We start from the raw sequence: 23,982 nt of genomic DNA, 5'->3' as shown, positions 1-23,982 counted from the left end.
TATTATCAGGGCTTCTGCGGTGTTTAGGCCTCTAATTTTTCTCTTCAGTAAGGGGAATAACTTTGCTGTGTCAGCGCAGTGCCTCAGGAGGGTTGCAATCTAGAAACAGTGATTGTTAAAATTGCCTATAAACACACAATATAAACAATATGCCACAGACACAGAGGCCCCCAGCATAGTTTCTGGAAGGTGAAGTCTCACCTCTGCCAGAGTAGAGTCACAGTGGGAATTGAGGCTTGGCATCTGGGTGCCTCTGAAGCTCTTCCTGTGGCTCCTGTTAGACAATTGACCCCGAAACACAGAAGATAGAGATTGCACATTGCGTTCAGTAATTGTTGTTTATTTATGTTGTTTCTGAAAATAAAAGACAGCACAGGCTGCTTATCTTTAAACCACACAGTACCAGTTTTAAACCTGTTCTATTCTAACCTTGGAATGGAGTCACATGTTTCAGCAGCAATATTCTGTTTCCCTTCCTCAGTTTCTCACATCACACCCTCTGGAGAATGGTGTGGAAACTGCCCTGTTTTTACATCAAGATAAAAGCTTCAGGAAGTTACTGGAGAGTGGAATGCAGGGGTCATTCTGGATAACACAAAATAACTATTTGATTAGACCAACCATTTGGTCTCTTAAATTGGGTGCTAAAGACAAAGATAGGAAATTCAAAAAATCACCACCTGTAGAAGAAAAATCAGTTAATAATTTGACAGATTTAAGGGCCTCACCTTTCTTTCACAGAACTTTACCTCATAACACCCTGTTTGGGAAAATTGGAAAATATCTTCTCCTTACCTCCTGGGGATAAACAGGAGTTTAAATGTTGCCACCAACTCAAACAAAACACACCTCATTCTTTATGTTCTGGAGGGAGAGAGGGAGTCCTTATTTTGCTTCAAAGTTTCCTTTCTGGAGCTTCTTTTTTTTAAGTAAAAAAAAAAAAAAAAAATGTGTTTAAGGACTAGTTAAGTACAGTATTGAGAAGTAGGGAAAGAATAGAAGGAGGAGTTGAATCTGTAATTGACTGAACAATCAGTTGAGATAACTCACTGCCTCCAGATAACCTTGGGCTGTCCTATGAGTCAGTGGAGAGCAGCCCCTCTCATGTAGGTTCAGTCTGAGGTAGCTCACTGGCACTGGGAAAGTTGATCAGGGTAGTCCCATCTCATGCACAGCCCCATTTCCCCATGAGCCGCTAGAGTGGCTCATATCAGAAAGATGCCATACCAAATGCTGGCAAGGACCTGGAGCAACTAGAATGCATATGCATTTACCTTGTCCTGACAGCCACTTTGGAGAACTCTTTGGCTGTTTCTTATAAAGCTAAACATAATCTTCCCAAATAACATGGCAATCCCACTTCCACTTCATTATGTGAAAAAAATGGAAACATATGTCCATGAAAAAGACTTGTAGAAGCTTGTCCATAGCAGCCTTATTCTTAATAATAGGTCTAAACTGGAAATAATGCAAACATCCACAAACAAGAGATTGGATAAAGAAATTGTTATATATTCGTACAATGGAATAACATTCCAAAAATAAAATGAATGTGTTACAGGTACGTGTAACAACATGAATTCATCTCAAAGACATTATGTTGAAGCCAGATTTGACATAACTCATTCTTTGTCATTCCATTTATGTGAACTTTGGGAATAGTCAAAACTTAGCTATGGTGACAGCAGTCAGGGCAGTAATTACCTATCGAGTGTGGAGATTGACTGAAAAGGGCACAGGAGAACTTTCTGAAATAATAAAAATGTCCTATATCTTGTTTTGCATGGTAGTTACACAGGTGTAGACAGTTGCTAAAACACTAAAAACTAAATGTATAAGATTTGTGCATTTTAGTGTATTTAAATTATAACCCCCAGAAAGCATTGCCTTATTTTTTCTGGAGGGTAAATATGCTCGTTAGGAGCATAAGGGGATGATTTTGAGAAACCCTTGCTCTGTCATTCTGTCAGTAAACCGCCACTAACTTTTCTGGTTTCAAAAAAGCAAGGTCCATTGATGAAACTCCTTTGTGCCTTAGTGACAAATAACATTGATAAGGCCTACTGTCAACAAGAGTGTGTTTGTTATATCTTTTGTTTTTAGTGACTAAATTTGTAGGAATGACATTTTCATGGGATTACTCAATCTCACCCACCATTAGTTGCAGGTGACAAGAAAGCTAAGTTGGCAGATGTTTGTGCTAGAAGCTGTGGGTTTACGTCTCCTTTGTGCATGTGTTCCAGACATACCAGTGGCTTGGTATTTAAACATCATGCTCAGGTGTGCAGGGTAGTTTTTGAGTTATAATAGGTATGCAGGTGCTGTGGGATTACTTGGTTGTTTATGTAAAAATTATTTTGCACTCACTTCTGAAATGAGTGTTAGTAGAATCATCTTTAGAGGAGGTTCCAAGGCATTGAACTGAGATACCTGCACTGTTTGCTGTAAATTTAAGCTTAAAATTGAAACCAGGTTATCAGCATTTCATGCCAGGAGAGAGTGGGCATGAATGATTTCAGGAAATGAAGAGCTAGATTTCAGCCTCGAATTTGCTTCCACCCTTCTGTGGCAAATTAGTGTGGGCTCACTGAGCACTTTATCTGTCCATGGTAATTTATTTTACCAGACAGGGTGTCACTTTGTCATCCAGGCTGGAGTACAGTGGCACAATCATAGCTTAGTGCAGCCTCATTCTCTTGGGCACAAGCGCTCCTCAGCCTCCCTCCTCAGCCTCCCAGTTGCTGGAACTTACAGGTGCACCACCATAACCAGCTAGTTTTATTTTTTGTAGAGACAGAAGTCTCACTTTTTTTCCTAGACTGGTCTGAAATAGACCATTCTATTTGCTAGAATGGTCTCAAACCATCCTTCTGCCTCAGCCTCCCAAATTGCTGGAATTTCAGGCATAATTCATCATACCTAGCCATTTCTTTTTTCTGCTGCATTGCAGAGTTAGAACCAATTTCATTTGTCCTGCACTGAGAATGTGCATTCCCAGCAGATTGTGGTTGAGCTCAGCACACCTGCAACTCAGCCAGCCTCTTTGAAGGGTGCACAGTTACTAACTGTCAGCGTTGCACAGCCACCTTTAGCAGGTATGTTCAGAACTTACATTCCCACCCTTTCTAAAACAGCTCACAGTAACAAGAGAACGGGATTTAACTTTTGACATGCACACTCATGAAAACCAATGATTTTGGAAAGCCAAATTGTTGAGAAGATAAGGTGGGGATTCTGACTACTAGTATTTTTACAAATCTGATTGTCGTTGCAGGTTTTGTTTTATTTTGTTGTCTTAATGCTGAGAGTGGAGAATAGATTGGAATATTTGCCTCTTGTGTTTCTTTTTGCTTTGTAACATTGCAAGTGGTCCACATTTTCCTTTATTTAAAATTTAAAGTTGGTGCCTGGGGTTTCTGGTGTTAAATAGAAGTAATACTTCTGCATAAAGTATTATGGAGATGCTCTGTTCCATCCAGGGAGGTGCAGGTAAAAAGAGGGCAGTTCATCCTCCTCACACTTAGGGCAGGGAGCAGCATGCAGGGGCAGATCAGCAGCTTTGCATGTTGACAAATCCACTCTCTGCTGCAGATGCATGGGGGAAGTTGCAGACTTAAATTTTCTTCTGTAAAATGGGGGAACACAAACAGATCTTATGTCACACTGGTTACTCCAGAAAAAAAAAAAAAAAGAAAAAGAAGGAAGGAAGAAAAGAAAAAGAAGGAAGGAAGAAAAGAAAAAGAAGGAAGGAAGAAAAGACAGAAGGAAGGAAGGAAGAAAAGAAAAAGAAGGAAGGAAGAAAAGAAAGAAGGAAGGAAGGAAGGAAGGAACATTTTTGTAGTCTGTCACCACATTTATGAATGGCTGGTCCTCAGGCTCTGTGGTGTGTAGGATTAGTAGCATGGCTGAAGCTAATGCATTCTCTAATCCTGATCCCCAGGTTCATGAGTGTCTTTCATTAATATTCTTTGTAATTTAACCCCAGAGCAGTGCTGCACAGCTCAATGGCCTTACGATAAGATAAGCCTCTAATTCTGTCTTCAGCTCTCACCAGCTTGTGTCCTAACGTATCAAGAATTTCGCCCACCTGAGCCTCACTTTCCTGTAATTTACTGCAGTGGGTTCCTAGGCATATAACACCTAAGAGGTCAGTAGATTGCCTTAGAATGATTTTCGGATTCCAGATCTCAATTCATCTGTAAAAATCAGGGCAGTAGGAAACTTTCTGAGACACACCTTTAAAATTAGCTATAATGTGTGTTATATTTACAGATCTTAGTTTTGAAGACCAGCAACACAGCAATACTTCCAGATCTCCATATAACCTCTGTTCATTTGGGAGGGGCTTTGTATTTTCAACAGGAGAGTTCAAAGTTCATTTTTTTTTCAGCAACTACAGTTCTAAGTTAAATCTATTTTTATTGATACATGATATTTTACATGTTTATGGGATACATATGAGTCATAATCTATTTTAAATAATATCTTAGTGTTATAAAATCAACAGTGCTTTTTAAAAGAAATATACCTTGTTAATTATCCCACATGTGTCATCAGAAGTACAGCTTGAACAAGTCCACCTTCCGTGGACCAAGCACCACCCTGGGCATTTCTAGCATGAGCAAAATCCAAGGTCCTGGCTGGACTCCAGAGATGCTATTTACCTCAGAAGCATGACAATAGGAGGCAGAAGGAGCAGGCAAATCCAACTCCTTTCTTGTAGTTTCCTTGTTTGGGGAGGAAAAGTTGAGTTTTACTATTATGGAAAAGAAACAGGAAATAGAGACAGACAAAGAGATATGACAATACAGTCCTGCCACCCAGATACTCGTTTCCACCTACCATTCCATGCATTTGTTTTGAATATATAAGTATGTACATAAAGGTAGGTACTCTCAAGTCCATCAGGGCTTGGATGTCCACTGTTTTTGAAGTTCCAGAATGTTTTTGCTAAGTTGAGGAAATACCAAAACAGGACTATGAAAATTATGGTATGTATTGATGTGTCACAGAACACAGATGTGACATAATAAAGATGTGTAAGATTATATATATAACTTGTGTGTACACCTACCTCATCTGGGGATAACACCTCAAGTTTAATTTTGAGGCTTGGGTCAATCGTGCTTCCCTTCCCTTTCATAGGTCCTCTATGAGATATTGTCATAGATTCCATGTTATGCAATAGCCATAGAATATGACATCTCTCTATGATAATTCTATATTACTTTAATTGCTGCACAGAAGTTTGTTGTATGTAAGTGCCACAGTATATTATAGATCTTCTTGTGGGACATCTATTTCTAGTTTATGTGATAGTATAGCACTCTCATGAATGTTCTTGTACTTGATCTTTACACATTTTCTTTTTTCCTTAGGATGAATTCTGAGAGATGTAATTGATGGGGCAAAATGTACTCACTGTTTGAGGTTTGAAATTTTTCCATCAAAAGCTGGTACTCTTGGTTTTTTAAGACAAAGAGCAAATCCTCCCCTGCCAGGATTGACTTTTGGCTCTTTTTTTTCAAACCTCGCTGCTTTTTGGTTTAGTTGTCATAAAATGCCAAGCACCATGAACAGGGCTCCATGAAGGGGCTCAGAGGTAGGAGGGCTGTGATTAGGAGAAGGCTTGGACTGATGGGCAATTTGAGTGCTCAGAATTAGAGTGAGGGGGTGGGGGTGCTGCAGGGACAGATGCTGGGGAAAGACACCCTGAAGGGCAAAGGGAGCAACAATGGCTGCAGTACATGTGGCCATTCAGCTAGTGCAGAGGATGGAAACCAGAGTGGGCTGATGATTGGATGCCAGGCCTGAGCCAGGTGAGTCCTGTTCTCATTATGCTGTAAAGTGAGCTGCTCCAAGCCTCCCTGATTCTTAGCACTCCCAGTCCCTGCAGGGGTCCCTGAGAAGGTTAATCTTGCATTAGGCCCTCTGCTGTTTTCCCTCTGTAAGCCTTACTCCACTTTGCAGTGAGTTCTAGTATAACTTCTATTCCAGTAAGATCAAATGGTTAAGGACTCCAAAAAAGAAATTTGGTGAACACAAAGGGTTTGTCATACTTTAACTTTTGTCCCTTTCCCAGGTGGCCCATGCTTCTAGGCCAGCCTCCCAATTCCTAGCTTGCTTCATGCTCCTGGCCTTTGCCTACTCAGAACAATCTGTCCTCCCCACCCTGTCATCTCTGTTCAGAGTAAATACCTCCCTCCCTCTGCTTTTGCCCTAAGTTCTTTTTTCAACTCACCTAACATCTAACTTGGCTTTGCAGCTCTGTTTCTCCAAAACCCTCTCTGCCTGTTTCCTCCAAGCTATCTATGACCAGTGCCAGAAACCAGAAAATCTTCTTGGAAGCTGCACTCTGTGCTTCTCTTCCCTCTCCTTTATCCTTCCACTTGGAATCTCTCTCCTTCTACCTGTCTCTATCTGCTGCAATCCTGTTCATCTTTCCAGGTACATTCCTCACTTTTTCATCTTTAAGAAGTCCTCTCAGAAACCGCATAGGATTTTTTCATGATATATGCCATATTCCACTGTGTAGTGTAGATTACACCACAGGGTTTTTAATTTCCTAAAGGCAAGAGCTATAACCTAGTCATCTTCCTCTCCTAAGTGGGGAGTATCACCATGACTTGACCAAGTAGCTATGATATGGGTGCTATCTCCATAAATGAATGAGCAGTGAGGAAAAAGGAGATGATTATGAGTGAATGAAGAATCTTAATAAGGAAAGTTTATTCCACAGTGAAGCAGTGTTGGTGGCTCCAAAACCTCTCTTTAGGAAGGATTTAGGACAGCATCCTAATCAAAAGGGCCTGGAAGCACTTTATAAAAGAGAGAGACAAGATCGCATGTCAAACTAGAAGGATGGAGGTGAGAGGAGATAGGGCTCCAGAGTGGAGCAAGCCCCTTCTGTCCCCTTGAACTTCCTGCCGGTGCATGGGTTACCTCTCATTAAATTTAGTAGTACTTGTTGCTTTGGTGTAGTGAAATGAATGCCTTGATGAAATTGCATTGCACCATTTTTGAAAGAGAGAATACTCAAACATGTCACTTCTGTTTCTTGCAAGCAACTGTGATCCTGAGCTGTGCACACTTCTGGTTGGGATTATTTCTGGTTTCTACTTCCTGTTTGAAGATGTGGCATGGAGAGTGTAAGTTGAAGAGATGAGTGCGGGGCTCATCTATCCCTGGAATTGTCTTTCCCACAATCCCTGACACAGAATATGAGCCATACAGGAATTCTGAAGAAATGGGTCTCTTGCCACCTCCCAGTAAAAGATTATTTTTGGAAAAAAAAAGGTAAATCTAAACTTGTGCTTTATCTTGATATGAAAATATAGACAGCAATAGAAAAATTTAAAAATTAACTGGGCATGGTGGTGCATACCTGTAATATCAGCTACTTGGGAAACTGAAGTAAGAGGATCACTTGAACCCGGGAGTTTGAGGCTACAGTGACCTGTCACTGCAGTCCAGCCTGGGCAAGAGAGCAAGACCCTGTATCTTAAAAAATAGAAAAAGAAAAGAAAGGATATGTTATGGTAAGAAAATATATAGACAAAAAGGAGCTTTGAGAGAACCCGTGAAGTCAATAGGGATGCTGCCTTGTAGGCAGAGTTTCTAAGTACACACCCATTCCATCAAGTTGAGAAAGTATGACTCAAAATTTATCTCGGTTTATACCTTAAACCAGGTGCTATGTGATCACAAAGATCACAAATATGGCCCAGCTTCACATCCCATGCTTAGAGAAAAACCATGTATAGGTAAGGCATTTCAAATTAGAAGAGTGAAGTATTCTTCATTTTTCCAAATATCCCAAAATAAATATATTTACAATAAATTCTTCTAGAGAGGTAGCTCACATGTCTATGAGAAAATCAGTCACAAAGATGGCATTATTATGTAGGTAAAATAGAAAATACTACTTAAATTTTTCTTTTATGTTCTAAAATATATTACTTCCAAGATATCTTGTGTACAATGTAAATGCAGGGACTGATTTCCAAGATTATGTAAATTTTAATTTTATCCATAAGCAAAAGGAGGGGCTGCTTGTAAAACATAATACTGATTGTTGTTTAGGGTGGTTCCAATTTCTCCTGCAAATAGGTGGCAACTTCCTTGAAAATTGAGACTCTGGGCTGGGTGTGGTGGCTCACATCTGTAATCCTAGCACTTTGGGATGCTGAAGTGGGTGGATTACCTGAGGTCAGGAGTTCAAGAACAGCCTGGCTAACATGGTGAAACCCCATCTCTACTAAAATACAAAAAGTAGCCGGGCATGATAATGGGTACCTGTAATCCCAGCTACTCGGGAGGCTGAGATGGGAGAGTCGCTTGAACCCAGAAGACGGTGGTTGCAGTGAGCTGAGATCGTGCAACTGCATTCCAGCCTGGGCGGCTGAGCCAGACTCCATCTAAAAAAAAAGGAAATTGACACTCTGAGCTCAGCTTTACCTTGGGCAAACACAATTACATTGGGTTCCTGATGTTAACAATTGAGATTTTAATTCAAACCTTCTAGGAAAAGACATCAGATTTCATTTTTATCTCACCATTTCTCCCACACTCATTGAGAATTTTTCTTGCCTGACAGTCAAGGATGTCTTTTGGGACAGTGTTCATTTTGGCATTATCTTGACAACCAATTATGGCTAATGCAAAGAGAGAAGGGAGAAAGAATATTACAGCCATATTTTGTTTTTTTCCCCATTCATTGTTTTTTAACTGTTCATAAAAAATCATTTTAATTTCTTAAATGTTTTGATTTATCACTACTTCCATTTTCTTTGGTAAAACCATGTTCTGAAAATAGCAGAGTCATAACCCTTTGGAAATAAAAAGATTATAGCCAGAAAAGCTGTTTTCTTAATCTAACGGATATACTGTATGAAAATATTAGTTCTGTTATTTGCTCTTTCAACTGATATGTCCAGTTGTGACACAGCATATTCCCTTACTGAATTTGTTCAGTTTTGCAAAGATAAGTTAGTTTTAGATAAATACAGAATAGTGCTGCCCACAGGAACAAGCTGCTGCCCACCACCTGGCATCACAGCCCCAGAACTCAGCTATTTCCATGAGACCACAGCATCTCATCTCTGGGCTGAGCCAGAAAGACCCCTACTGAAGTCCAGAGGCACTTTTCTGAAAGGCGTTTTTGTCTTGTTTTGTTGAGGGGACCGGGAAAGACAGTATATATTGGCTGTCACCTGGAGTATTTGCCCAAAGTATATATATGCTCAATTTGTAATATCTATTTAATATCTAAACTATACTCATCCATCTCCTCAAAAACAAGAATTTGGTGAGTTTATTTGGGCATTTTCTCTTTGATCATGAGGCCCATATTATGTCTCATATTATACTCCAAACCAAAAGTATTTGTTGAGGCAAGTAAATTCAGAGGCTTCTTCCAAGGAGAAAAGGCATATTGTGAGTTGCTTTCCTCTGAGAAGGCTACAGTGCTTCACTGTGATTTATCTTTCTGAATTTGCAGCTTTAGAAAACATGTTGTTTTTTTCTTCCCATACACTAAACAAAAATATTAATCCTGTTTGTCCCCAACCACCCATCATTGGATATATGTTTTCAAATATTTACTGAGGCACAATATGCTACGATGCACCTTGAAGTTCCCAGAATAGGTTTACAGTAGTGAGAGGAAAATGAAGAGCAGCTGAAGGTCTTATTTTGTGTTGGCAACACACGGTAATGTTAGGGAGCTTCCAAGGTGATGCTGCTGTTCTTTCATATTGCCTTTGGTCAGTTTTGTTTTTGTTTTGTTTTGTTTTATTTTGTTTTGTTTTGAGACGAAGTTTCACGCTGTTGCTTGGGCTGGAGTGCAATGGCCTGATCTCAGCTGACTGCAACCTCTGCATTCCGGGTTCATGCAGTTCTCCTGCTTCAGCCTCCCAAGTAGCTGGGATTACAGGTGTTCAACACTAAACTTGGCTAATTTTTTGTATTTTTAGTAGAGACAGGGTTTCACTATGTTGGCCAGACTGGTCTCAAACTCCTGACCTGGTGATCTGCCCTCCTTGGCCCCCCCAAACTACTGGGATTACAGGAGTGAGCCACTGTGACCTGCTGCCTTCGGTCAATCTTAAGGATGTTTTGTTTTGTTTTAAATTTTCGTGGCCATCATTCTCTTTGGAAAGAGCTTTTAAATTCCAGTGCAAGGCAGGCCTACCTTTTCAAATATATTTCTGTGAGCACTTAAGAAACTGAGTTGCTCCATATTTCTGCACCTTCTCCTTTTTTTTTTTTGCCAGTTTCTAACTTGAATTTCTGGACCTGGGCTTTTAAAAGTAAGTAAAGAGAACCAGAATGAGATAATTCAGTCACTTTTTTCTTGGAGTCTGTCAACTTTCTGGATGCAGATCCATTATTATTACACTATTTAAGTCAGATTTGGAACTCCATAAAATGCCTACTCTATTGTCCTTTTAACCAAAATTTTCATGAGGAACCAAACCTATCTTTTATTAAAATAATTGATTGAGTATATGTGATACCTAGCTAATGAATATTTGTCTTAGAAGTATGAAGTTTAAATTACCCAGAACTGTTTTAGAATCCCTTAGCTTATATTCACAGAAAATGTTTGCCTATGACAGCATTCTTGAGTAAGCTGCCATGTACCAGCTCTCATTTAGGAGAAATTTGTTAATATTGCTTTATAAAAATAATATAAGCTCAAGGCCACTGAATACAGAGAAACTCATTTTCATTTATCTAACTGTATGTCTTGTACTTTGCCTTTGTTCAAACAATACAGTCCCCAATTCTAGAATGACTTTATTTTCTTTTTTGTTTGTTTGTTTCTTTTGTTTTGTTTTTTGAGACACAGTCTCTCTCTTTCACCCAGGCTGCAGTACAGTGGTGCGATCTTGGCTCACTGCAACCTCTGCCTGCCAGATTCCAGTGATTATCCTGCCTCAGCCTCCCAAGTAGCTGGGATTACAGGCATGCACCATCACACCTGGTTAATTTTTGTATTTTTAGTAGAGATTGGGTTTCACCATCTTGGTCAGGCTGGTCTCAAATCCTGACCTAAAGTGATCCCCCCATCTCAACCTCCCAAAGTGCTGGGATTACAGGCGTGAGCCACCGCACCTGGCCTTTATTATCTTATTATAACCCCAGATAGGCAGTTAAATGGAAATAAGAGATAATGAGCTATTTCTAAGTACAAATAGACCTTGATTTTTTTTAACTTTCTAACTAAACTAATTTATTTTGGAGCACATTATATTTACATTTTCATCCACGTTTAGAACTAAACACTTTGACTGGCTATACTTGCATGCAAAAAGGGTCCAGGAAAAAAAATTTTCAAAACAAAAAGATGGGAAGTAAGATCCTAAATCAACCTATTTATTTTAAAAGTCTCTAAGGACCTGGAGACACCCTTAGGTAGACTGAAGAGTCACAAGTCTCATACTCATGTGTCAGTTGCCGCAACCCCACTTTGTCCCTTCTGTGGTCATCTGTCCTCTTGATGTGGGGTTAGATGAAACCTGGACTACTGGGGAATAAGCCATTTACAGATAATGGGGCTTACTTTGTCAAAGTTGTTATGCAGAACACACAAAATCCTGGCTCCTGGTGAGACTTAAGTGACGTGCCAGTGGCCGATGCTTAACAACTCACTTTGTAACCTATAAATAACAGTATTAGGCCACTCACTTGTAGATTTTAGACAGGGAATATTTTAGAATCTTTTTTCCTAATTCAGGCCTTATGACATAAAAAGTGCTCGAGAACACTGTTTTGAATTACCAGCACCCCTTCTATTCAAGTGCTACATGCAGAAAGAGAAGATGAATCATCCCCAGCATTGCAATGCATTGTTCTCCAATAGCAGCAAAGTTTCCAGGCTAGCTCACAGGGGCTAGCCTAGTGGAAATACTAACAAATTGCTGAGTAACTCTCATATGTGGATGCAATTTCATCCACTGAGACCATGCACAATGCCTGGGAGCATAGAGATGCTCAGACCATTGCCCTCTGAGGCCTGATTTTGAATGAGAGGAAACAAGCAGCTTCCATGCTGGGTTGGATTCTCTTTGTTCTTGGCCTAAGCTGTAGATTATAAGTGCACAGCCTTCCTATTTCTCCTGGTACCTGTGCAAGCTGATGGCTCACAGCAGGTGGGGCACACACTCGGTGGCCTTGTCAGTCTGGTCTGTAAGATAAAAGGTAATGTTTACGTTCCCAAATAATTCATAATAAACAGGGTATATTTTAACATCTTTTTTGAATGTCTCTTTTCCAACAAAAGACATTTTCTCATCTATTGTTTAAATTAAAATTCCACAGGCTCTGCTTTGACCTGAAGTATTTTATCTATCCTCAGTCTCAGGACACTGTTGATGGAATTAAGGTATAATGTGTTAAAGCCTGTGTGGCTTTCTCTTGTTTACTTTGGGGGAAAGGATGCCAGGAACATGTACAGTGTCTCAGTGCTAATACTCTATGATGGATTAACTCAAAGCATCGGGAGATGACTCATATTATCTTAACATGCTTTATTTTATTGAAGGTGGAGGGCGGGTGGTGGTAGAATGTGATTCTACAGAAATGGCCCACGTCTTCAGAATGTTCTCCTGACACTTTTTATTTTGGGGCAAATGTGCTCAGTTTTTGTTCTCATTCTATCTTTGAGTTCTGGTACCCAGCAGAATTCTCACATGTGCTTATTTTGAAATTAAACCAATGCAAAAGTTTTTACCCTGAGGTGTTGCTAATTCATAAACCTATTCTCTTGACAGTTTTTTCCTCCAATATAACCTATATCTTATTAAATGTCTTTTCTTCTTCTAGATTGTTTCCAATGGTAGCTCAATTTTAGCTTTGTTCAGGCTCCAAATTAGAAAAATGCTGAGATTAGCCAAATATTTGAACACTGTAAGGTATTAATCAGTTTAATCTGAAAAAAAGGTATAAGAACACTTCCTACAGTTCCAGAAGAGTGAGCTGTCCTGGCCGAGGGTTATTTCATAAGCACCTACATGTATGGACACTAATGGTGAGTCATCACCAGAGGAAGATGAAAAATCTGAACTCTGTATTTGTGTTGATGCCACATTTCAGGGCAAAGGTTTTGCATCCAGACCATGCACTCTAGCATCCTAAGTCCATGGCTGCTGTGGCAGTGGCTCTTTTCACACCAAAAATGGAGGGAGAAAACCAGCTAACTCCTGGGCTCTCTGACTGCAGTCAGGCCAAGGACCAGGGAACCTGCATCTGTTCACTAGGGTGAAGATTTAAAGCATCTTCTGGGTTTTCAGATGCTACCAAGAAAAGCTTCAGAGGCAGACCTTGAGTCTCTGTGAACCCCATCCTGTATTTTAATGACTGGGCTCCTCAGCAGATCTACAGACTTCTAGTTCTTTTCGGGGTGGTGGTGACTCTTGACATTTATTGTCCAGGTCTGGTCTGCAGCACTTAGGATGCCTCTAGCCTATGGAGATGGAGTTACACATCATGCATGTCGACTGTACATGCTACACCACTTCTCCAGACTTGACCTCTATCAAAGGGCATTTGGGTATGGCCCGAGATGGGAGTAACCTCTCTTTTCAGCTGTGTCAAATTCTTACACCATGTTCTTTTGTTTTTTCTTCATAATACAAGGCCAAGCACATCTGCAAAAAAGACATTGCTGGAGGAGGTGCAAAGAGCTGGAAACCAAGTCTCCAGTCCTGGGAAAAGCAGTGGTATGGAAAAGCAATGGAAAGAGGTAAGGAGCTTCATCCCAATACCTACAGAACACAAATTCTCCTGGTCCCTTTCTCTGTTTTTCTATTCATACATTTTTTTTCTCATATTGGTTTTCTATAGAAGCACAACATGCTCAATTTTAAGGATTTTGGTTATTCTCAAATTTAAGTTGCACTCTTTCAGTGGCCACATGAAATCTGACTTTCTGGGTCACTGGGTCTGTCTCTAGGTAAGAATGGGGGTTTTATTGGGTTTAGAGGTGAGCAAAACTACCCATGTCCCAAAAAATCGATGTCATGGCATTATTATCTTAAGGTGGAAAGATGTAGGTTTAGTAATATTGTTGGGGAAACCAGCCCCACACCACCCGGCGGGTACCCCAAGTCCGGCGGAGACAAAGGAATTAGAAAGAGACAGAATAAGCATTTAAAAGGTGGATCCAGGGGACCAGAGCATCGGAGGCTTGCTCATGGCCCAGAGCTCTCTGGCTCCACCCAATTTATTGGTTTACAAGATCTTTGTTCTTAGGGCAGATGGGAGGGGTAGGAAGGGATGAGGAAAAGGATTAATCAGTGGAGAACTCTTGAGTCATTCAATAAGATATATAGCAGTGGCAGTTTCTGTGAATTTCCTTGAGCAAAGGTGTGTGTGTAAACTACTTAAGATCTTTAACTTATTGGGACTGAAACAGGAGGGAGCAGGTTTCAGGAGGAGCCAAGATGTTTGATTATACTCCACTGCTTCAAGGGAGTGTTATCTCCCTGGGCAACCTGTGGAATGCCGCTGAGCGTTTATGCTTTCGGGGCATAAAGACATGAAGGCAATAAGGAGACTTTTCTCCTCAGAGTCCGCCCATGGCTCCCCATGGGTGTCTCACACAGGGGAGACCAACTCATCTGGCACCCCAGAAACTCTCTTTCCCACAAATATTCCACAGAGGAGTTAAAGCCAAGCCTTTGGATTTCAGACTCAATTATTTTATCCAAGGATGAGTATCACACATGAAGGTTTGCATGTGGAATAATTCATGTTATTATTCATTTAAATCTTGTTAATCCCACTTCAGCATACCTAGATGAGGGAGTTGTTTTTAATTAATTAATATTTCTGCTGGAGTTGAAAAGGATCATGTGAACTTTTGGAACAAATATTGCTTCTTGCATTTCTAATTGCTTATGAACATCAGCCTGCCTGCCCTTCCCTGCACTTAACAGCTAGGCCTGTGCGTAGTTTTTGTTTCATCATGTACGTTAAGATTGTCTTAGGGTACACTCTATTAATATCTCTATACCACCAAGAAAAATTTTCCTGGTCATGAGAAAAATTTTCGGAGTACTAGAAAGCCATTGCCGTATTAAGGATGTCTAGAATATTCTGAATATCATTCTATAAATGCTTAGAAGGAAATCTGTAACTAACTTCTAATGAAACACATATCTAGAAGTCAAATATTTATAGAGATTTCCACTTTGTGTAGGGTTTTATATTTTATTTCTACCACCTTTTAACACAATAAAGATAAAGCTTTTTTTATTAAAGAGAATCCAAAAATTTTGAGAGGCTTTAGAAATATAATTTCAAATAAATATATTAGGAAGGAGATTATGACATATAGTTGAAGTTGTGGATTTTTGATTATGTTAAGTACATTTATTAAGCATTCATTATATATCACCTATGCTAGTCACTAAAAAGTCATCAGTCAACAACACCAAAAGCACTGTATTCAATAAAATTAAAATTGTGAATATGTGGGGATAGCAGGCTGATCTTACTGCAAGTGTATATACAACCACTACATGTGTCTGAAGCATGCACAGGACTGTTCTATCTTTCACTTGGCTTAAGCACAGGGCTCAGAACCTACCAGAGTTTTAAGGACCTACAACATTCTTTGGGACCTGAAAAAAAATATTCATAGGCTCCAAAAATTGGGGAGCAGGAAACCTCTGCATAATAAAACTAAGAAACACTTAAAACATTTTAAAATGAACATCAGTTGTAATAACTGTTAAGCTTAGGAAGCACAATGAGTTTATCATATTTAGAAACAACTTACAGGCTTTCTTATATCTCAAGACTTCTCAAGTATACACAACGATTGCTGAGCAAGCATAAGTAATTTCTAAGTAAAATGAGAATTTCAGAGCCCCCCAAGTTCTAAAACTCCTTGAAAGCATTTTACAAGGAAACATTACATAAGGCTGAAATCAGGTGTTGGCCTGCTGGGCTCTTTTCAGAAGACTCTGGAAAGAAACTTCTTCCAAGCACATTTATGCTGTTAGCAGAATCCATTGCCTTTCTTGCATTTATAGAACTGAGGTAACCATTCCTTACTGACTGTCAACTACAGGACAGGGGACACCTTTAGTTCCTAGAGACTTTTATAAGGACTTTGCATGTGTCCCTACATCTTCAAGCCAGCAAAGATGAGTTGAATCCTTCTCATACTCAGAACTTCTCTGACTTCCCCTTCTGCTGCATGTCTCTTACTTTCTGTTCTGACACATCTCCCACTGGCTTTCTACCTTCCCTTTCTGCTTTTGAAGGCTCGTGTGATTATATTGGGTCTGCCCAGATAATGCAGGATAAAATCCTTATTTTAAAGTCAGCTGACCATTAACCTTAGTTCAATCTGCAAAGTCCCTTTACAGCAGAACCTGCATTAGTGTTTCATTAAATTACCTGGGGTTAGGGAACTGGGGGTTTCTTGAGAATTCTGCCTACCCCTAGAAGATATTATGAGTTCCTCTCTTTTATATAGAGTGTTGTTTCTTTCTCATATTTTTAAATTCCTCCTCTTAGGTCCTTAATCATTGAAAATACTTATCTTGTAATCTTTATTTGCATTTTTATTTTGTGAGACCCTTGGAGGGCAGTCTAAATGTTTGTATCTGTTAATTTGTGATCATAGGGATTGGTTCCTTTCATGTTTCCTTATGTTGGATTATAAATTTATGTTTCAGCCTGGTTTGAGGTTTTGTGTTTACTCCACCATCTGACTCCTTATGTTAATTTAATGTTTGGGATTAATCAAACCAGGCACATAGTGTAAATTCAAACCCGAAATCTATTTGAATGCAAGCCTGTTTACATTATTATAGCACACTCTTTACCTCCTTTCCAGAGCATAGAGCAAATTGGACAAGCTTTATTATTGTCTCCCAATGCCATGGTTTTGGGTTTTGTGATTTCTGTGCATGTATGGTTTTTTTGTTTGTTTTTTGTCATTAAATGTTCTACCCTTCTGCTGAAAGTGTACCCCTTTGAAAGTCTCAGCCATATGAACAGGGTCTCATCAGTTTCAACCTTCCATTCATTAGAAGCCTGAAGTATTTGTGTTTGGAACATTCAAACCAAAGTTCATACAGAATTGAGACAGGATAACTTCTCTAAGGCAGCCTCTTTGAGCTTGAAGTTTTAAGGTATCCATTTTATTTCTGACCCCTAAAGATTTTTCTTAGTTTCTTAGATACTCAGGTATTCATTTTAGGTAATTTTAACTAGGATAGTTTTTAGGTTGTCTAGTTTTTCTTATTACCAGAAACAGAAATTCTTTCAGTGATTTATTTTTTCGAACCAATTTTTAGTGACCTCCACTCAGGTCAGGAATGACTTTCACGTTGCCAAATCAATAAATATTTTGTCTTCATCTTAGGCAACATTTCATCAAAAATGTTTTCATTGAGACATTCCTGTTAGAAACACTTTTTACTTTAATATTTTAATATTTTTGCTTTTGTTACAGTGTGCTTAGCTTGGCTTTCCTATTCTTTCTTCTTTTACTTCACTTTTATTTTTCAGGATTGCATGTGCAGGTCTGTTATATAGGTAAATTAGTGTCATCGTAGTTTGTTATACAGATTATTTTATCCCCCTGGTATTAAGCCTATTACCCATTCATTTTTTTTCTGATCCTCTCTCTCATCCCACCCCACCCTCCACCTTCTGATAGGTTCAAGTGTTTGTTGTTCCCCTCTATAGGTCTATGTATTAATGTTTAGCTCCTATGTGAGAATATGTGGTATTTGGCTTTCAGTTTCTGCATTGGTTTGTTAAGTGTAACAGTCTCCAGCTCCATCCCTGTTTCTGCAAAGGACATAATTTCATTCTCTTTATGGCTACATAGTATTCCATGGTCTTACTTTTCTGACAATTTTTAGTTTTCCCATAGCTTTGTTGTATCCTAAATTGTATAAAAATTCTTTGGGCATTTGCGTTTCTCACTCCACAATTTTCACCAGATTTTAGTACTTAAAATATTTTTTCTCCAATATGACAATAGCTACTGAAGTGATCTCCCTGACTTTACTCCTCTGTTGTCTTTGAAGGCATTGTCCACACTGCAAAGTGATTTTCTTTTTGAGGTAAAGTTTCACTCTTTTTTTTTTTTTTGAGATGGAGTTTCGCTCTTGTTGCCCAGGCTGGAGTGCAATGGTGTGATCTCGGCTCACTGCAACCTCCACCTCCTTGGTTCAAGTGATTCTCCTGCCTCAGCCTCCCGAGTGGCTGTGATTACAGCCATGCACCATCATGCCCAGCTAATTTTGTATTTTTAGTAGAGATGGGGTTTCTCCATGTTGGTCAGGCTGGTCTCAAACTCCCAACCTCAGGTGATCTGAGGTGATCTGCCTGCCTCGGCCTCCCAAAGTGCTGGGATTACAGGTGTGATCCACTACACCCAGCAAGGTGGAGTTTCACTTGTGTAGCCCAGGCTGGAGTGCGATGGCACAATCTCAGCTCATTGCAACCTCTGGCTCCTGTGTTTAAGTGATTTTCCTGCCTCAGCCTCCCGAGTAGCTGGGATTACAGGTGCCCACCACCATGCCCAGCTAATTTTTGTATTTTCAGGAGAAATGGGGTTTCACCATGTTGGCCAGTGTGGTCTTGAATTCCTGACCTCAGGTGATCCACCTGCCACAGCCTCCCAAAGTGCTGGGATTACAGGCATGAGCCCCCATGCCCAGCCCAAAGTGATCTTATTGATACAGGAGCTATGTAGAAAGAAATTATTTAGGCAGATAATGAGGGATAAAGAGTCCTCGACAGAGCTTCCCTTCTAACAAAAAGCAGCCCAGAAAAGTATTTCTTTTCTCTTAGAAAGAGCAGCCTGAAAAATCGAGCTTCAGACATAGATAAGCAAGCTGGAAGCTTGCATGGGGGAATGCTGGCAGCTATGCCAAGAGAAAAATGCTACCTGGGGGCCACGCATATTCAGCATGGAGGCTCCATCCTCCCTTTTGTTACCATGTTTACATGAACATAGAAATGGGCAACATGTCACAGCTCAGGCAGATAACCTGCCTGCATAATAAGAGATTAAAATGGGGCTACCAGAGATTCACCTTCTATGCAAATGGCACACCTGGTCTAACCAGTTTTTCATGTCCTAGTCCAATCAGACGCTGCCTCCTCACCAGCTGATCTTTAAAACCCTCTGTATTTTGCCATGGACAGGCAACCCATTTTTCCAGGACAACTCTTTGCAGCAGAGAGCTATTCTCTTTCTTTTGCCTTCCACTCTCAACCTCAGTCTTTGAGTGTCTGCATCCTAGTTTTCCATGGCCATAAGATAAGGAACCATCAGTGTTACTCTAGATAAGGCTGTTTCATTGTGGGAGCTCATCCAGGATCCAAGGTAGATTCATCAGAAGGGTAAGTATAGGAATGGAACCCAAATCTCTACTTTTATTTTGAGGCCTTCTCTCCTCAATTTTAAATTGTAAAATCAAACTTAAAACTGGGTATCTGATGGCCAGTTAAAAGACTGGGTATCTGATTGCCAGTTAAGAGATGGCCATTTATGCTCACCACCATTCTCAAGATGCAGGTGAGGTGACAGGCTTGCTGGGGAATGCTGAGCGAATCCCCCAGTGCCTTCAGGATTCTGGGAATGTTGGCTCTGTTTTAAACTGGTTGACTTTCACAAAGAGCCTAGCCATCATGTGGGACTGGAAGAGATCCAGAGGCAGTTCCTGGCCAAGGCTACACCCCAGTGTTACCCGAAGGCTTCTGGACATACTCTTCCAGCCTCTTACTGCTCATTAGGCATCAGCAACACAATCTCCAAGTTTTTTCCATCAAATTTTTTTTCTTTCCTCTCCATGACCACCATGTCTTCTGTTCCCTCTTTATATACAATGCTGTAGGAATTTTTACAGTTAAAGGAAAGAATCCTGTCAGTCAACATCAGCAAATGCCACAGTAAAACTGGGAATATAGCTTAAAGGATTGCCTTTTTTGTGATTTTTCTAGGAACAGGGGTTCTCCTCTCCCCCACCCAGTGAAGGTCTTTTTCTCTATCCGTTGTCTGGAAAGTACACGGTATTTCAAGACCTACAGTGCCACCTAGCAGAATAGGAATCCTCTCCAAGATGTACCTTGTCAGACCTTTGCTGGAACACTGTATTTTCCCAATCCTATTCCCCTTTTGCACCCCTCAACTATAAACCAAGCTTTATGCCCTATCCGTGAATGGGAAAACTCAACAACAAGGAGGAAAATGTCTCCCAAAACCAAATTTTGTGACAGTAATTTCCATTCAGCAGAAAAACTGCCATTCGATCACTACATTTTTTAAGGCAACTATTCTACCTCCTGTTAGAATAATACTTAAATAATAAGTGGATTTTATGTAGTAAGGATGTTAACCAGAACTAGTGCCTAAGAATATACACTTTAATCTGGGGTATAATAACAGAATATACAGCGCGGCCGGGTGCGGTGGCTCACGCCTGTAATCCCAGCACTTTGGGAGGCCGAGGCGGGTGTATCACGAGGTCAGGAGATTGAAACCATCCTGGCTAACACGGTGAAACCCCGTCTCTACTAAAAATACTAAAAATTAGCCGGGCGTGGTGGCGGGCGCCTGTAGTCCCAGCTACTCGGGAGGCTGAGGCAGGAGAATGGCGTGAACCCAGGAGGCGGAGCTTGCAGTGAGCCGAGATCGCGCCACTGCACTCCAGCCTGGGCGACAGAGCGAGACTCCGTCTCAAAAAAAAAAAAAAAAAAAAGAATATACAGCACAACCCAGTCCTCTTGCTCCATTAAGGGGCCTTGCCGACATACAACTGTTACATAGTCTGTCCTGAGAGCCATCTATTGGGAAGTCACACAGATCACAGAAGTCTAGAAAGTCAAAGGGAAATCACCAACAGAGGACTACAGTTGCATTGGTACGTGTGACTAATCCCATTGCTTAGCTCCCCCGGATCCATGCCTGAGGGTGATGTCTGCATCCACCTTTAATGGATGCTGGGGCTTAGGGAACCAAGGAAGGAAACAGTTGAAAGGATACCCCAGTTGTCACCTCCTTCACCCTGGGTCATTCCAAAAGAAAGGAAGGACACTACACCGGGTGCAGTGGCTCACACCTATAATCCCAGCACTTTGGGAGGCCAAGGCAGGCGGATCATGAGGTCAGGAGATATAGATCATCCTGGCTAACACGGTGAAACCCTTTCTCTACTAAAGATACAAAACGTTAGCTGGGCGTGGTGGCAGGGTCCTGTAGTCCCAGCTACCTGGGAGGCTGAGGCAGGAGAATGGCATGAACCTTGGAGGCAGAGCTTGTAGTGAGTTGAGATGTGCCATTGCACTCCAGCCTGGGTGACAGAGTGAGACTCCTTAAAAAAAAAAAAAAAAAAAAAAAAAAAGAAGGGAAGGAAGGAGACTAAAGGGATATCTTTTTCTCACTTCTCTTTTTAGATGGGTAACAGACCATCTTTGGCCTGTACTCCTCTGGAGTGCATTCTGAAGCTCTGGGACTCCTATGACCCTAGGACTTTGAAGAAAAAGTGGCTAAATTTCTTTTGCACAAGAGTGTGGCCTTCTTATTATCTTGAACTAACCTGGCTTTGGAGGGAAGCTTTGATTTTAATACTATCCAAAAATTAGATCTTTTCCGTAGATGAGAGAGCAAATGATTAAAGGTTTTCTATGTACAGGTTTTCTTTGCCCTGTGAGACAACCTAGACTTTTGCAAGCATTGCACAATTGGCCCAGCTCTTTTAGCAGTCATATCAGGCAGGCACAAAGCAAATAATTCTCCAAAACTAGAAAGGCAACTTCTAGGAGAACCATTTGAGGGAGCAATCTAGTGTCCTAGCCCTTCCTGTCCCCCTTATTCAGGCCCCCCTCTAACCACACCATAGGCTCTTCCACTTCCACCATCTCCAAAGCTTCCCACTCCTCCAGCTTTGCTCTTACTCATATAGGAAATGCCCAATGAAGGTGATGCCACTAGGGTTCAAGTTCCTTTCTCTTTTCAGGACCTTAGGCAAATAAAGGGAGACTTAGGCTGATTTTCTAATGACCCTGATAGCTATATAGAAGCCTTCCAAAATTTATCTCAGGTGTTTGACCTCTCATGGAGGGATGTTATGTTGCTCCTAAGCCAAGCTCTAACTACTGCTGAAAAACAGGCAGCTCTGCCGGCATCAGAGGAATTCAAAGATGAGCAATATGTCTCTTCTAGAAGGCCAAAAAGCGAAAGAGAAAGTAGGCAAGAACAAAAAAAAAGGGAAAACACCATTCCCAATAGAAAGAGAGGAAATACATCTTGACAACCCTGATTAGAACCCGAGTGACTCCACAGATGAATAGAAAAGAAAACACTTTTTAATGTGCTTATTGGAAGGCCTATGAAGAATTAGTGCCAAACCTCTTAGTTACTCTAAAATGTCCATGACAGACAAAAACCCAGATGAGAATCCCACAACCTTTATGGCAAGGCTGAGAGAAGCACTAATAAAACACACCACCATATCATCTGAATCAGTTGAGGGTCACCAATTTTAAAAGACATGTTTATTACACAGGAAGCTCCTGATATTAGAAGGAAACTGCAGACGCAGGCTATAGGACCACATACCACCTTGGAAAAGCTCTTGAGGGTGGCCACCTTGGTATTTTGTAATAGAAACCAGGAGGAGGCCCAGGAGAAAGAGAGGAATCACAGAGAAGGACAGGGGCTATAGTGGCTGCTTTACACACTTGCAAGATCCAGGATCCCTGAGGTGCATCTGCTAGTTGCTACCAATGTGGCAAGTCAGGGCACTTTAAGAAGGATTGCCCAGGGAGCAAGAAGAAGCCACCTTGACCCTGTACAGCACATGGCAGTGACCACTGGAAATCAAACTGCCCCCAGAGATGGAGGTCACCATGTCCAAAACTGGTTTCACCAGTGGACCAATAGGACTGATGGGTCCCTGGGATCAGACCCCCAGCTCCAGTGGCTCAAACTTCCATTATTGCTCAGGAACCCTGGTGATTCTGGAAATAGAAGGAAGGAGGGTGGACTTCTTTCTGGAAACTGAAGCCAGTCTTTTACTTCTCTCTAATCCAGGCCTCCCCTCTTTCTGTAGCATGACCGTGATAGGCATCTCAGGAAAGATTCTAACCTGATATTTTTCTCAACCCCTTAGTTGTAGTTTGGGGGATCTATTATTTACACATATCTTCTTAATCATGCCTAAAATCCCACTCCTTTATTAGGTAGAGATATTTTAGCTCCCATGGGGTCAGCATTCTTATAGCCCCAGGACAAACTCTTTGTTTCCCCCTGGTAGAAGCTAATATTAATTCAGAAGTGTGGGCAATTCATGGAAGAATAGGTCAAGTTATAAGCACTAGGCCAGTCCAGATCCATCTTGTGGATCCCAGTTTTTTGGAGGGTTTAGATGATAGTTAGGACAATATTCCCTAAAGCCAGATGCTAGGAATGGGCTAGAAGCCATTATTAATAATCTGAAAATGCAGGGCCTCCTCAAACCCTGTAACAGCCCTGCAACACAACTGTCCCAAGGAAAACACCTTCTTTGGGCTACTCTTCTTTCCAGGGCTTTACTGTGGCTTTACCCTTCAAAGTTAGGTCTGAACCCTTTTGAAATGCTGTATGGATGGTCTTTTCTTACAGATGATTTTATTTTAAGGCAAGAGACCGCTTAGTTGGCTTAGTATATAACCCCCTAGCTCACTTTCAACAAGAATTAACATACCTTAGAGAAACCCACCTGCATAATAAAAGATTAGGGTGGGAGCTACCAAAGATTTGTGTCCTGTGCAAATGGCACACCTGGTCTAACCAGTTTTTTATATAAGTCAGACACCACCCCCTCAGCATCTTATCTATAAAACCCCCTGCATTTCACCACAGACCACCAATGTCTCCAGACTCCTGTCTGCAGCAGAGAGCTATTCTCTTTCTTTTGCCTATTAAACTTCTGCTCTCAACCTCACTTTTTGTGTGTCCAT

At 40.8% G+C, this 23,982-nt stretch overlaps 1 protein-coding gene and 1 long non-coding RNA gene across 4 annotated transcripts in view; one reads left to right on the top strand and one right to left on the bottom strand.

The window, feature by feature from the left end:
* Positions 1-3,262: 3,262 nt before the first annotated feature.
* LOC129524851 (uncharacterized) lies at positions 3,263-4,652 on the bottom strand. Its single transcript, XR_008668782.2, has 2 exons — positions 4,529-4,652; positions 3,263-3,625 (listed from the first exon to the last, which is right to left on the bottom strand). It is a non-coding gene; the product is annotated as an uncharacterized lncRNA (long non-coding RNA).
* Positions 4,653-6,835: 2,183 nt separating this feature from the next.
* The window catches only part of LOC109028496 (uncharacterized), a 116,760-nt gene continuing 99,613 nt past the window's right edge, over positions 6,836-23,982 (top strand). For 2 of the 3 annotated variants that reach the window (XM_055352079.2, XM_055352081.1), the window contains exons 1-3: positions 6,836-7,148; positions 12,325-12,388; positions 13,642-13,747. In XM_055352079.2, coding sequence (XP_055208054.2) covers positions 7,042-7,148; positions 12,325-12,388; positions 13,642-13,747 — 277 coding nt within the window. In that variant the 5' untranslated portion in view covers positions 6,836-7,041. Of the gene's footprint in view, positions 7,297-12,324; positions 12,389-13,641; positions 13,748-23,982 lie in introns of all 3 variants that reach the window. The other variant, XM_055352082.1, reaches the window with a different exon arrangement.

This window comes from Gorilla gorilla, chromosome 8 (genome assembly GCF_029281585.2).
Source record: "Gorilla gorilla gorilla isolate KB3781 chromosome 8, NHGRI_mGorGor1-v2.1_pri, whole genome shotgun sequence".
NCBI classification, from domain to species: domain Eukaryota; kingdom Metazoa; phylum Chordata; class Mammalia; order Primates; family Hominidae; genus Gorilla; species Gorilla gorilla.
Note: the sequence above shows the minus strand (reverse complement) of the source record. Positions and strands in the feature narration are given on the sequence as shown.